We start from the raw sequence: 15,399 nt of genomic DNA on the forward strand, positions 1-15,399 counted from the left end.
CTCCGTGCAAATATCACTTAAACATTTAATAGGCAATAAGCAGATGAAATGATTCCTTCATTTATAGCCCGAGCTCATCATTCAGCACTGGTGAAGCCATCCTTATGTGGATCCGCGGCTCTTCTGCTTGAAACCGATAACTGCTGAGGTGTCCACGGCAACTTCTCATCGCTATAAAGACGATGTACGAGTGGGAGAGATGACAAAATGTATAGGAAAAAGAGATTCGGAGATTGGGGTGAGGTATGAGAGAAAAGGAGAAGGAGATTGGGAGGAGAGGGCGATTTTCATATAAGACAACGCCAATCGAATGAGCTAGAATCTGGGGAAAAAACTTTGTGAGAAATAGACTGCCGACAACACGGCTCGCAAAAATTTAAAGTGTTTCTTTTCTCTAAATGAAATATCAACCCAAGGCCGGTTTCCAGTTCGGCAATGGCTTATCTCAGAATATTTCATTCAAAAACGCTCTATCTAAGAATTTGTTTGCAGAATGCTCTCTTGGAATTTTGGTCATAGACGCCCTATCTCACGTAAAAATTTATTAAAATTAAGATCTGGGATGTATAAGTTAAGCCTAGTCAGTAGCAGCAGATATAGGAAGTGCGAACTGCAGGAAGAAACATTTGAGCACGGTCTGAGTTCATGTTCTGCGCTCGCGAGGTCCAGGCTTTAGCTACTAAGGGCGGCAGGATTGCTAAATCTCTCAAGCTTTGTCCCAGAAAGCTTTTGATTTTTGTCAAGAGGACTGAGTTATTTTATAACATAAGAATTGCAGTTTTTCCATTTGGTCGTCGAAAAAATTCTGGTAGCACCATGGACACATTCAGTCTATGTGAGTTCTTTATTGACCGGTATGGGAATTTTTTTTATCTGCAGCCGAGATAGGGTGAAATTCCTCTCAGCAGTCGATATAGAAAGTTATTAAATTACAGTTTTATTAGCATAATAGTTTTCAGGTGTATAGAAAAGGTTACCAACCAAGAAAAGTTTGATTTGATTTGAAAATAGTTTAATTTGATTTAAAAAAGTTTAATTTAAAAAGTTTAGTTTTATTTATTTAAAATTTCTTAAAAAAAAAATTGATTTGGTTTAAAGAAAGTTTCAATTGATTAGAAAAGAGTTCATTTCGATTTGAAATTCTTTTGTTAAAAAAATGTAATTTGATTTTTAAAAAATTTTCATTTGATTTTAAAAAGGTTCATTTGATTTTAAAAAATTTTAATTTGATTTAAAAACAGTTTCACTTGATTTATAAAAAACGTTTTATTTGATTTGAAAAAAGTTTAAATGGATTTGAAAACAGTTTCATTTGATTTAAAAAAATTTTGATTTACAAAATTTTTCATAAGATTTAACAAAAGTTTTGATTGATTTGAAAAGATTTTAATTTTTTATAAAAGAAGTTTCATTTGATATGAAAAAAGTTTTATTTGATTTGAAAGAAGTTTCATATGACTTGAAAAAAGTTATATTTGATTTGAAAAAGATAAATTTGATTTAAGAGAAATTTCATTTTTAAAAAAAGTTTAAATTGATTTGAAAAAAGTTAGTTTCATTTGAAAAAAGCTTAATTTGATTTAAAAAATTTTCATTTGATTTAAAAAATTTTAATCTGATTTAAAGAAAGTTTAACTTGATTTGAAATAAGTATATTTCGATTTGAGAAAAGGTTAATCTGACTTGAATAAAGTTTCATTTGCTTTAAAAAAGACTTGATTTGAAAAAAGTTTAATTAGATTTGAGAAAAGTTTTGATGGATTTGAAAAAAGTATAATTTTATATAATAAAAGTTTAATTTGATTTAAAAAAAGTTGCATATGATTTGAAAAAGTCATATTTGATTTGAAAAACATACATTTTACTTAAGAGAAAATTCATTTGATTTTTAAAAAAAGTTTAATTTGATTTGAAAAAAGTTTAATGTGATTTGAAAACAGTTTAATTTTATTTAAAAAAAATCTCATTTGAAATGAAACGAAAATAACTTCAATTTATTTGAAAAAAAGTTTAATTTGATTTAGAAAAAGTTTAATTTGTTTTGAAAAAAGTTTAATTTGATTTGAAAACAGTCTTTTTGATTTACAAGAAGTTTTATTTGATTTGAAAAAAGTTAAATTTGATTTAAAAATGTTTCATTTGATTTGAATAGTTTCTGAAAATGCTGAAAACCTTCCTAAAGTTGTGGCATAGAATTTTATTTTTTACACTGGCTTCAACTAATAATGAAAATTGAAATAATAAATAATATGTATTTTTTAAACATATTTTATTTAATTTTGTTTTTAATATAAAAAAATGTTACTAGTAATTCATACTTAAAACTTATTTGAAAATATTTACAAAATAATATTAAATAAATAAAATATACATTAGCAACTCATTAAACTTAAGCAAAACATTTTAAGATAAGCTGCCCAATAGATAATCGATCGAAAATCAGCTCGGCTTCGCTGGTCTTACAAGAGTAGGTGACGCTGATGCAACAAATGTGCGCATTTGCCATTGTATCTTTCCTACGCTTGCATTGTATTTCCACTCACCAAACACTGGCACCGCATGCGTATCATCCAAGCCGACGACATCGATTTCGGCCTCCGCCGTCTCTGCTGCCGCAACAGCATTATCATTGTATCGCTGCTGCGTTACGCTACTCATCTCCATTAAACGCGTCAAAAATGCACTAGCACGCAACTTTTGCTCCATCTGCTGCATCATCCGTTGTTCGAGCTCTTTGCATTGTTCTTCAGCGGCAACTTGCTCCAACTTCTTAAGGCGACGACTCATGCGACAAGCGATCGTATTTTTATTACGCAGCTCCTGCTCTTTGGCTGTGCGTTGCTTTTTTGGAAATTCACGTACCATATTGCTATGAAAAGTGCAAATATCGGAGAGCTTATCTTTGCTAATGCGCGATAATGCAGCGACGTTTGTTAATTTTAATGTGACGATTGGTTGATTGGTGGGTTTTAGCATTAGTTTTAACTTTTTGGCGTTATTTTGTGCGTTATCCACATTTTGGTTTAATTGGCTGCTGTCAATCGTCTTTATTCTTAAACTTGCTCCCGTTGGTGTTGGCATCATATGCTGTTGATCACGCCATTGACTTGCTTGTAATGAAAAATTGTCTGGCTGTGGCTTTTCAGGCATCAAATCAATACCACTATCATCGCTGGGACTTGATCTGTATTCACTTTCGGATGTTAAGCGCGCTCTTTTATACATTGATATGGCATTATCGTGTATGCCGATGTAGTCTGGGGAGCTGTTGGATAGCGGGGAAAGCCGCTCAGTATCGTTGAAAGGTGAATTTCGCAAAACCATATTTTCGTGATAAGGCGGAAGTACGAGACCACTTTGACCATAAGTGTGCCTATATCCAAACTGGTTACTAGAAATCATTGCTGCTGCTCGTTTCATTGAGAGATCCATTTGTTATTTGGTGGTTAATGTCCTTTCGCTGTGTTGTGTTTCAATGAACTGATGATTTCAAAACTTGCAACTTTGCTTTTATAGACTAAATTAATAATTTGTTGCATCAAATACAATAACAAAACAATCAGTTTATTTTTGAGAGTTTGTTTTGTCAACAACCCTATTAAGGTTGTTATTGTTTTGATGCGCGGTGTCTTAGGTAAAGGATGCTGCGCATGCGCCTACGTAGGCAAGCATCTTTTGTTTCACACAGGTAATAATGTATTGATCCTTGTTGTTTACATTTATTGTAAGCTGGCGCGAGCCCACTTCTTGGGGGATGCAACAGGTAAAAATAACTTTCATTTATTTGTTTGGCTTGAGATGTCGCTTAATGTGGATATTGGACAATTGCGCATTGTCCGCACCTGATATTTAGTAATGCAAGCTGCACTGATGATACAACTGTTTTTACAAACATATGTATGTATATATAGCTGTGACTTAAAATAAAACACTATAAACTTTGAGTTTCAGTTGTGATAATAAAATATCTGACAAATGAGGCAGACTTCTACAACACCTGAAAATTCCGAGAGGGTAGTTATAAAGTCATGCGTTATGCCTAAATGTCCTAAGACAAGGTATTTCAAATCTTTTAAAATATTTCGTATAAAACTATCGCCAAACCCTTAATTTTAGTTTTTTAAGTTTATCACTAACAGTTCAGTTTGAATTTTCAAAAATTTTCCAACATATTGACAGCTATGTAAAATTTGAATATTTTTGAATGTTTTTGTTTACGTTCTTATAAATTTCACTTGTTTTTGCAACTTTTGCAAAAAAACACCTACAACCCGTTCACTATCTCGTTGCAAATAATTTTAATACAAATTTAATTGTTTTGTTTATTTGCATTTTCCAAGGTCAATGCGGCGGCGCACCGATCATGGGATCCTGCATATGTACGTGTGTGTGTGTGTGTGTATGAAAGTCAGAGTGCGGATGTGTATGGAATTGTTTACTTTGTTCTTTATTCAATTATCCTTGTTTATATTTTTGTGTGGTTTGTTTTGATAAACATATTTTGCGGCTTCTTATCTTTATCGTTTTTTGGAAGTCCTTTGATACTTTATCAGTTTGTTCTTCACAGCAAGTGGCTTAAGAATAAATTATTTCACTTCGTCTGCTCTTTCTCTTCACAAAATATACGCAGCATTCAAGCTTTGTAGTTCGAACAGAAAAAAAGGAATCATTTGGAACGCAAAATTGTTTGAGAACCGCTTGGACTGATCCTTGATTATTTGATCGAGTAACTGAGCTGAGTTGGTGGCTTAACACGTAGGTATCATACAGCCGAACGAGCTTACGGGATAATATATGCCTGCAAAGAATGCTAAGCTAAAAGTTGAGTCTGAGACTAGAATTCACGTTATGGATGTACAATGTGCTTATACGCCTGATCTTAACGTGCAGAGCACTGCTTTGGTGGAAACGAGTTGAGTTGGAAATATGCCACCGTTCGATCTCTTTATCAAGAAAACAGCATCTCAAGGGCACATCCTTCTCAATGTTAATAAATCCTATACAACAACATAATGGTCCACATGCATCCATTGACAGCCATCGACACAAAAAATTTGAAACACTTCACTACAAGTAAGGTTTTTCAGTAGTTGGCTAAGCTAAGTTTAAACTAAGTTTGCTTAAACTCTAGTCAAATTTGCTTGGAGTAATCAAACTACTGAGCAGTTTTTCAGTCACAGTTTAAGGCCGCCTTTGGAGTAGGCTTTTTTTGTACGGCAACATTGTTTTTTTTTTATTATCTAGATAATTTGTAGATACGGCAACAGCTGGATTTTGTTTACCCAACAAACATGGAAAAAAATTATCCAGCGAAATATATATCTAGTTCCGGAAGTGATATCCAACATCATTATTTAGTTATTCTTAAACCATATAGTTCTCGAGTTGATATCCAACTTCTTTCTCCATACTGTAGTATGGAAACTTACATTTGAGTCCAGTTAGAGAACCACAAGTTGGGAATTAAATTTTTTCAACTTAAGTAATAGCATTTTTTTGCTTTATAAAAAATTTCCTCTTTTGCAGAGTACGCTATGATATTCGAGTTGAGCCACTGTTTCGAAACAACTCTTAAGATTTTAGAAGTATGCCTAGTTATCAACATGAGCTCTAATGGTATTGGGTATATTCGACGCCATTTCGAACACTGATATGTTAACTAGAGTTTAACCCTGCCAGATCGGCCGCTTAAGCTCAGCTTAAACTTCAGTTAAAGTATACTGGAAAACTGCAGAGTAAGTTTAAGCGTAGTTTAACTGACAAACTGAGTTGAACTTGTACTGAAAAACCGTGCCTAAGAGTCGGAAAGATGTAACATTCACTCACGGAGTCGACATTTCTGTCTTTACAGACGAATATAAGGTAGAGTATTTGCAACACTCCCATATCTAAACGTTGGACTGAGCGATTGTGCTTCAATCCGAGGCTTTCGTGGTCGAGGAGGCATCTGAACCATTAAAAAAAATAATAATATAATGAGCGATATACTTCAGAAGAGCTTCAATTCCATTTTTCGTCGTGCTCCTTTTAATTTTTCCTACAAATTGGCGCGATTGGACCAACATGCATGTTTTACGCCGACTCCGAACCGCAACTGCAGGACGGATGACAAGCTTTTCATGGCAAAAATACATTCAGGAAGATTGTCAACTTGAAAAAGTTGTTTCTAATTTTTTAATGTTGCTTTGCACGGGGACAGAACCCAGGATCTTCGGTGTGCTAGGCGGCGCATGCTACCAACACACCACGGCGGTCGCATTACTGGATACATACCGGTAAAATGTAGTGATTTTTTCCGTTAGTGTAGTAGACCATGGGACTCTTGTGTCGGCGAGTGTAGTGAGTGGGCGATAAGTCTGGCGAGTCGGCATGACATTTTACTGATTTCGGTGCCGATAGTAAGTAACAGATAGGGTTATCCACAATAGATCTACACAAAGGTCGCAGGCTTCCAGGCCTTATAATAACATACCGCGCAATACAATAGTTGTTGAGTTAGCCCGGCGTAGATTGGATCTTGAGGTCGCAGAGGTGAAAGAGGTATTTGTACCTCTAGAACTCATCAACGATCGCATCTCACAACATGAGATAAAAAAAGCGAACGGTTCTTGGAAGCTTTTACAGTACTTTAGTTTTTTAACTGCTGTTAACGCTCTATGTACTCATCCAGTCTATGTGAGGTTCTCATAAACCGGTCAGTTAAACCTTACCTAACGTAGGGTTTCAAAGAAAATCTATCATCATACAATGAAAAACAATAGGGGGACTCATTAAAGCATATACATTTATAAGGTGTAAGTTTATATCCATTTATACATGCTGTTATATGAACGCACCTAGTAATATTCTTGATAAACTTAACAGTCGTCAGCTGTATTATTGCCAAAAAAGAAATTGTGATTATTATACAAATTAAAAAATGCCTAGATTAAGTGGAAAATCAAAACCGAAACGTCTTTACTAAGATATTCTTGTAAATGACTTGCTGATGACGTTGGAGATTTCTTATGAAAATGACGGCTGTTATGTTTGCAGGGTTGCATTTCTTTGAGTTTACCGCGTTTACACCATGAAATGTGCGCGTAAATTTATATAAATTGTGTAAATGATTTTTCCTACAAAATTTGACAGTTCGTTTACGCACTAAATAAATTTATACGTTTACACACTTTATAAGACATTTATAATGTTAAATGAGTCCCCCTAATATAGAGTTGTTCTTAAAACGGATAAAAGTGGTGAATTCAGTGGAGCTGCGGTGAGTAGCTAGACATGACCAATTAGAGTTAATGAAGCACTGATGAGATTGCACAACAAGACTTCTAGAGGCGCAGGAAATGGTGGAGCACTTACTGTCACGCGCGATATTGAAGCAGAATGAAGTGTCTTGAATGCGATTTTTTCGGTATTCTCCTAGAACTCAAATTCAGGTCTGGGGATGGAAAAGGAAACTAAAAAGAAAAGCGAAGGAAAAAAGGAATAGAGAGAGCGAAATCATATATTTCCCGATATTTTTTAGTTGCGTGGGAAACTCTCTTGGAAATCGAATACAGTTTATAGGAATAGATCACTGGGATGACAAAAACTTGAAATGAGATTCCAAGCATCCCCCGATCTGTCAGCTTTTTTAAATATCTGAATGTATGCCACATCTGGAGAAATTCTTTTGATCTTATTGTATTGCCGTGGGGATCTGATCTGAACATTCGTCATTTTTCATTGAAATTGTCAGCCAGACAAGAAAACGATCTCATACAAATGTAAAAAAATGGATTTGATAATTTTAAGAGACAACTACTTGTGTATTGATAACAATCTTGATATCGGCGGTTAACATGCTGACGACCAGTGTATCATCAGTGATCATTACAAAAACTGTTCTCTAAAAGACAGTGTATCACTAGTGATCACAAAAAAGACTACTCCAATATATAAACGTATTACCGGTAATATGCAGATAAAGTTTCACCATACAGCAGAGTTCAGTTTATAATTCTGATTGTTCACCGGAATTAACTTACTAAGCAGCTGTGTGGGGGTTTGATCAAAACGCGCGGTTTATTATAACAATTGCATCATCACATATGTATGTATCTTGTCGAAGACCAGGCAACTAGTCAACAGACTATGCGCAATCCACATATCCTGTCTGTACCGCACAAGTGGATCAAGGTTATTTTGACCTGCTGTATCGCCTTAAAATTGGATAAGCGATAGCTTGCAAAATATATAAATATCAGCCCAAAAAACCTATGACGTAAACAAAAACAACGCTAGAATAATGTAAACAACACTGATCAATATAATACCTGAGCTTACCTAGCAGGCGCATGCGCACCATCCTTTACCTAAGACACGGCGCAGCAAAACAATAACAACCTTAATAGGGTTGTTGACAAAACAAACTCTCAAAAATAAACTGATTGTTTTGTTATTGTATTTGATGCAACAAATTATTTAGTCTATAAAAGCAAAGTTGCAAGTTTTGAAATCATCAGTTCATTGAAACACAACACAGCGAAAGGACATTAACCACCAAATAACAAATGGATCTCTCAGTGAAACGAGCAGCAGCAATGATTTCTAGTAACCACTTTGGATATAGGCACACTTATGGTCAAAGTGGTCTCGTACTTCCGCCTTATCACGAAAATATGGTTTTGCGAAATTCACCTTTCAACGACACTGAGCGGCTTTCCCCGCTATCCAACAGCTCCACAGACTACATCGGCATACACGATAATGCCATATCAATGTATAAAAGAGCGCGCTTAACATCCGAAAGTGAATACAGATCAAGTCCCAGCGATGATAGTGGTATTGATTTGATGCCTGAAAAGCCACAGCCAGACAATTTTTCATTACAAGCAAGTCAATCGCGTGATCAACAGCATATGATGCCAACGCCAACGGGAGCAAGTTTAAGAATAAAGACGATTGACAGCAGCCAATTGAACCAAAATGTGGATAACGCACAAAATAACGCCAAAAAGTTAAAACTAATGCTAAAACCCACCAATCAACCAATAGTCACATTAAAATTAACCAACGTCGCTGCATTATCAAGCATTAGCAAAGATAAGCTCTCCGATATTTGCACTTTTCATAGCAATATGGTACGTGAATTTCCAAAAAAGCAACGTACAGCCAAAGAGCAGGAGCTGCGTAATAAAAATACGATCGCTTGTCGCATGAGTCGTCGCCTTAAGAAGTTGGAACAAGTTGCCGCTGAAGAGCAATGCAAAGAACTCGAACAACGGATGATGCAGCAGATGGAGCAAAAGTTGCGTGTTAGTGCTGTTTTGATGCGTTTAATGGCAATGAGTAGCGTAGCGCAGCGATGCAATGATAATATTGATGTGGCAGCGGAGACGGAGGAGGCCGAAATCGATGTCGTCGGCTTGGAAGATACGCATGCGGTGCCAGTGTTTGGTGAGTGGAAATACAATGCAAGCGTGGGAAAGATACAATGGCAAATGCGCACATTTGTTGCATCAGCGTCACCTACTCTTGTAGGACCAGCGAAAGCGAGCTGCTTTTCGATCGATTATCTATTGGGAAAGTAATTTAAACATGTTTTTTTGTTTTTTTGCATGGGACGAGTTGAATATGAAAACTGTATTTATTTATTATAATTTTGTAAATATTCTCCATTTAAGTATGAAATAGTTATATTATTTTTAAAAATAAAATAAAAATACAATAAAATGTATAAAAAAAACTGTTTCTCTTATTATTTTAAATTCCAAAGTAGTAAATACTCAAAAACTGCAACAGAATAGTTGCTGCTTCTTCTTCTTCTAACTAGCAAATTCACATAAAATTTTTGCCGCGGCTTTAGTAAGCTTTCCCATACTGAGCATCGTCTTTATAACACTGCGTTACAAAAACGAGTTCTAGTTCTGTGCTCTCTGTTCTCTGAACCAAATATACTTTTTCAGAAAGGGAAGAGAAAATAAAAATACACGTGTATCGGCGATTTTCATGTACACGTCAGAATTTTTTTTATGTATAAAGTATAAAGCTCGTAGTGTCCGTCTGTCCGCCATAAACAGTTTAGTGTTAGAAAGTTGCTATTGATAAACTACAAATATATGGAGTAGGATGGGTCGAAAATCATTTTTTTTTCGGAACGCCTTAGTAGTTTAAAAAGTTGGAGTCCCTTCAAGTTATGCCGAAAAAAGAAAAAAAATTTTTTTTAATGCAGGAAAATCTGAGATTTGATAAAAATCTATTTTTTTTAATTGGCGTTATATAGACATTCCCACGAGTCTGCCTGCAAAAATTCAGCTCGATTGGATCACGGAAAAAGGGTTAAAAATTGATCCAAAGTCTTTCACACAGGCGGACAGCCGGACACTACGAGCTTTATACTTAAAAAAAAGTTCTGACGTGTACATGAAAATCGCCGATACACGTGTATTTTTATTTTCTCTCCCCTTTCCGAAAAAGTATATTTGGTTCATAGGACAGAATGTGTGTAACGCGGTGTAATGTGATCCACCCACTATCATTATATTCTTGCGTTGTATTCCTCCTTCCTCAAAAAAAATTTCACCAAGTAAAGGGTGGCTTAAAGATTATATTTCCATTATTATTATTTTTATAAGGTCTTGCTGCACTACAACCTTAATTTGGATCTATTGCGATCGAACTATCAGCTGTATATGGAGGCTTTAAATGAAGAACCTCTTCGGGCTTTTTACCCCACACCACGACGGGATTAAGACTCACGTCAGCAAGGTGGGAGAGTCTCTGAGAATGTGAATCTGCGTTTCGTCCTCCAGCTCACCAAAGCGACAGGCTTACGTATCCGAAAGTTTAACTTACTCATTTCATATACTTTCGGTATGGTCTCCTAGCGGTATGGCATAGAAGCTGCAATGTGATCATACTATATCGTTCCCAACGAGCTTGTGGCCATACAAGACGATGTGGACTGCCTTAAGTACAAGGCAGAATCTCAGAAGCACATTTATATTTTCTGAGACAGTGAAGCAGCACTGAAAGCCCTTGACTCTGTCACAACTAATCCTGAAACTGTAGTAGGCTGTCGCAGATCACTTAACGTGATGGCTGAACAGTTTACTCTGCATCTGGTATGGGTTCCGGGGCATAGGGGCATAACAGGTAATGAGATGGCGGATGAACTTGCAAGAAAGGGTATTTCCCTTCCACTTTCGCCATTCTGGAAGATATTGGGCATGCCAATCTCCACCTGCAAGCTCAAGATAAAAGGAGGCTCTACTGACGGAAGCGGGAGCCAGTTGGAAGCACCATGATAAATGCCACACGGCAAAACTCACATGGCCGGAGTGGAATGAGAAGAGGTCGCGTGAACTTCTCACCCTCCGTAAGGGGGATCTTTCCTTAGTTGTGGGTCTTCTCACTGGTCACGTTTGTATTGGACAGCATGCGGAAAGGATCGGTGCTCCATTTAATGATTATTGTAGAAGCTCCGGCAGCGAAGAAGAGCCTGAAACTATTAGGTATCTACTCTGCGAATGTCCAGCGCTCGGTAGAAGAAGGCAACGTTTTATGGGCAAGATGTTTCTCGAAGATCTGACTGATAAAACTGAGGTCAATACACGACGCTTAGTTAGCTTTACAAACTCAGCGAAGTGGTTTGATTAGGAGATTAGGAACAAATCCGTGTGGTTTCACAATGGGCCTATAAAGGCCTAGGTGTGATGCTCCGACACGGACGGCAGCCACTTGAACCTAATCTAACCTAAATCGTTCCCAAGATGGTTGGGCTAGCACCTTAATGGTGCTTGTTACCGGAGCGCGCCGGATCTTTATCCGCCAAAAGACGATCAACATCGATAAAAGTCCCCAACACTTCCGTGGGGTGTCATTTCTTGCTACCAAACCGTCTAGCCACTGCCTTGTCTTCCAATTTTCGCCGTGCTCCATTTTAGTTTTTCCTACAAACTGACCGACTCCGAACGGTAGCTGAGTTTTCACTGAATTGCTTTTCATGACATAAATACATTCGAAGTGTTTTTCAAACCACTGCGGAGGGGCGATCCCGGACTTTTGGTATGCTAAGCGCCGCACGCTACCACTACACCGCGGCGACCGTCGGAAATTTACCCATGACATTAATTGGCAGGGCCTCTACAGAGGCAACCACAGCTTTCAATTCTATCAGAAGCTCATTTACTACCACGTTCCAATGTAGAGGAGATAAAACCTCTTCCATTGACATGCCTCTGCACACCTTCCTCTAGATTGTGTCCTTCCACTCCGCTGCGACAATTTTGGTAATGAATTCAAATCCCCTTGATTCCTAAGTCATCCATAGCAGAGAGACAACGGCAAACTCGTTAGTCTGAATACTTCTTTGGGTGATTATTGGTATAATAGTAGCTGAATTTTGTAATTGTTTGTGCTACTTTTCTCATCCCAAAGCTGCCAATTCGCTCTAAGAGAAGAAGTCCCATTATTAAAAAAAAAAGAAAAACAAAATACAACACCCCAATTATTTCTCTACGCAAATATCATTATTTCGCTCTCTCTCTCTCTCTCGCTCTCTCGAAGCTCTGTGACTATTATATTGTGCCAATAGCAATATTCGTTTTTCTCCCACGATATTAGGATTGGTTCATAGTTCAAAATTGAATTCGTATTATGTGACGTAGACGTGTAAGCTTTAGTTGAATTTTCTCGCCCAGCTCATTCTTTACACCTGTATATGCCTCGGAATGGACTTCAGACGTCGCTAGTAGCTTCCAATTTTTGAATTGCGAAGCATGTTTTAAATTTCTAATCCATTCGAATTTACGGACTACACTTCTGAGTTTTTTTCTGAATATTTCTTATTTTCATGGATTCATATTGAACTTTCGAGGAGTTTTGATTAAAATTAACATTTCGAGACTCCAAACCTCAAAATCTTTATGTATATTGGAATGATTTTCTGTCATACCGTTTGAAAGCAGACCGGTTTCGGCAGTATGCCATCTTCAGTGTCATTTTTTGATTTTCTGAAACACAAACTTCATAGAACACATATGTGTTTTTATCCTGCCTAAACTTATATTTAAGTCATTTTGAGTTATTTTTTTTTTTTGGATTTAAATGTTATAAGGTAAAATGGGGGATTTGGACCAAAACCTCAGAATCTAAAAGGTGTTATTGGTGTTAATAAAAAAAAAAAGCACCTCCATTATCCCCGAACCAAAGGGTCATCACACAAAAACACTTCTCCCAGGTGCCAACACTCCTCCCTGGATGACCCGCGAGTCGATATCGAAAAATGTGTCCCTATCCCCGAGTTCCGGGGTAACCTATAGCTTCAGCATTTGTCCCGACCTCACCAATATTGTTGGAAGGAATGTTTACTCTAACTCGCTGAACATAACCAAACATGCGTCATATGAGTGGCACCTGTGAGTAGTTTTTGATGTGACACACTGACAGCGAACGTGTTAAGACATCTATGTACATACATATATAGCAATGCATTGCTGTGGGTTAGTCCCTCTAAAACTCAAAAAACGGCTTGACCGAACTCGATTATTTTTTTATTTCGTTCATATGCTTCAAGGATGGTTTAAAAAAAAATTGTTTGGAAAAGTAGGCAGTACCCCTATTAGGAAAAATTTAAATTCACTTTATCCTCGCAAACTATTTGAAAATGTATTATAGAGATGCGATATATGAGTGGGAGTGCAGTTTATAGGAGAGTTGAAGTGAGAGTGGGGGTGGAAGTGAGAGTGGGAGTTGGAGTGTGTGTGTCCAGTGATATGAGAGCTGGACAATAATAAGAAGAAGAATTGAGAATAAAGTAGCCGAGAGCGGTATGGAGAGAGGAGAGCTAAAGCCAGGCTTACTTTTTGAATGTAGGCAAACCAATTTTTGGGTTAGGGTTGTAAAAAAAGGAAAATTGTTCCCCTTTATTTCACTTAAATATGTGTATTTTCACTGGAGTTTGACTAGTCGTTTGGCTTCTGCGATTAATCGGCAATATTTTAATATATGTACTTCCAAATAATTGGTTTCGGCCTAAAAAAAGCTAAAATTGTGTTATATGCCGAACACTTTTTCTTGATATTATCTTGGCCTTGAACGGCGATTGTAAATTGCTTATCGTGCACCTTTAATTAAAACGTAAGGATGATCCTTTGACTGCCCAAAGTTCTCCCTACTGTCAAAAGTTTTGTGTTCTATATGAAAAAGAACATTCATTCTGGTCAAACAAAATTGTCTCCGCTGCGGTAAGGCAGAACCGGAAGGTTCTAGTACCGGAGCGCAAGAAATTTATTAAGGGCATGTTTTTTTAGTTACAACAACTTGAAACTATTTGCGCTGAATATTGATCCTATCACCAGAATAGGGGACAACTGTGACAGAAAATCAGCGTTTTTGTCAGCGAGTATATGTAGGCTAAGCTCCGGTGATTTGACAGAGGTTATTGACACTTGCCGTTCGAATTTGATGAGCTCGATGCAGGCGGCAGTTCATTCTGCGCTCTTAGAATGAATAACAAAATTTGTTGTGTTTCAAAAATTAATATTATTATTCGTTGAAATACACTTTTTGAGTTTCTAAAAACAAAAATTAGCTTCAACGGGTTAACATTTTTTTTCATTTGACGCAAGAACTCCTACAGAGAAGGGAGAACTGCCCAGTTCACTATTAATTTGTTTAATATACTTTGGGTACTTGCACATTTCACCATAAAACCAGACAGATGAAGTCGGTAGCACAACCACAAACATTTGACGGCCCTCATAATCCGGCCGTGCATTTTAAAGTAGTAGAGAGGGAAAATTGTTGGTACTATTAAGCCACTTTCATACTACTTTGCTAATGTAATGTGCGGAAACAAGCCAAACCCGATATATTTCCACATGGGAAACGGGGACATGAAAGAAAAGAGAATAGAAAACAGAGCATGGAAAAGTTGGAGGGAAGTCGGAAAATTAAAAAGAACAAGAGGAAGATGGTGAGTGAGAGTAACAGTAAGAATAAAGGTAATGGCTTGAGACAAAGTAGCAAAATGAGATTAACAAGAAGATGCAGGAATAGGATAACATTAAGAGTAATAGGGAGAGTTAGACTTGGATAAGAGAAAGAGCGGAAGAGTAAGAAGAAAAGCGGAAAGACTTACGGAATGACGAAAGGCATAGAGAAATTAAATGATCTGATTAAGGTAAACTAGAAAATGCAAAGGGCAAAGGAAAAGGGTTAGACAGAGTCAAGGTAGGTGGATAGAAAGTCAGAACAATTTCTGTCGGATTTGATCATGCGGCGGGGAGTTTTTAGGATTGTCTAAACATTTCCAGAGTTATAATATATGATAAACCAAAGTTGTTTTTTGCAAACAGGTAAAGCATCGTTGCTGTAAAATCTCTGCCTATAGACGCCAGCCACCTCTATCTGCGCAATGAG

The 15,399-nt window shown here is 36.9% G+C and overlaps 1 protein-coding gene across 1 annotated transcript; it reads left to right on the top strand.

Annotated features, from left to right (window-relative positions):
• Nucleotides 1–8,546: 8,546 nt before the first annotated feature.
• Nucleotides 8,547–9,663, top strand: LOC137241502 (uncharacterized). Its single transcript, XM_067769104.1, has one exon. It carries the CDS (start codon nt 8,547–8,549, stop codon nt 9,564–9,566), a length of 1,020 nt encoding a protein of 339 aa, XP_067625205.1. The 3' UTR covers nt 9,567–9,663.
• Nucleotides 9,664–15,399: the final 5,736 nt, after the last annotated feature.

This window comes from Eurosta solidaginis, chromosome 2 (genome assembly GCF_040869045.1).
Source record: "Eurosta solidaginis isolate ZX-2024a chromosome 2, ASM4086904v1, whole genome shotgun sequence".
Taxonomy (NCBI): domain Eukaryota; kingdom Metazoa; phylum Arthropoda; class Insecta; order Diptera; family Tephritidae; genus Eurosta; species Eurosta solidaginis.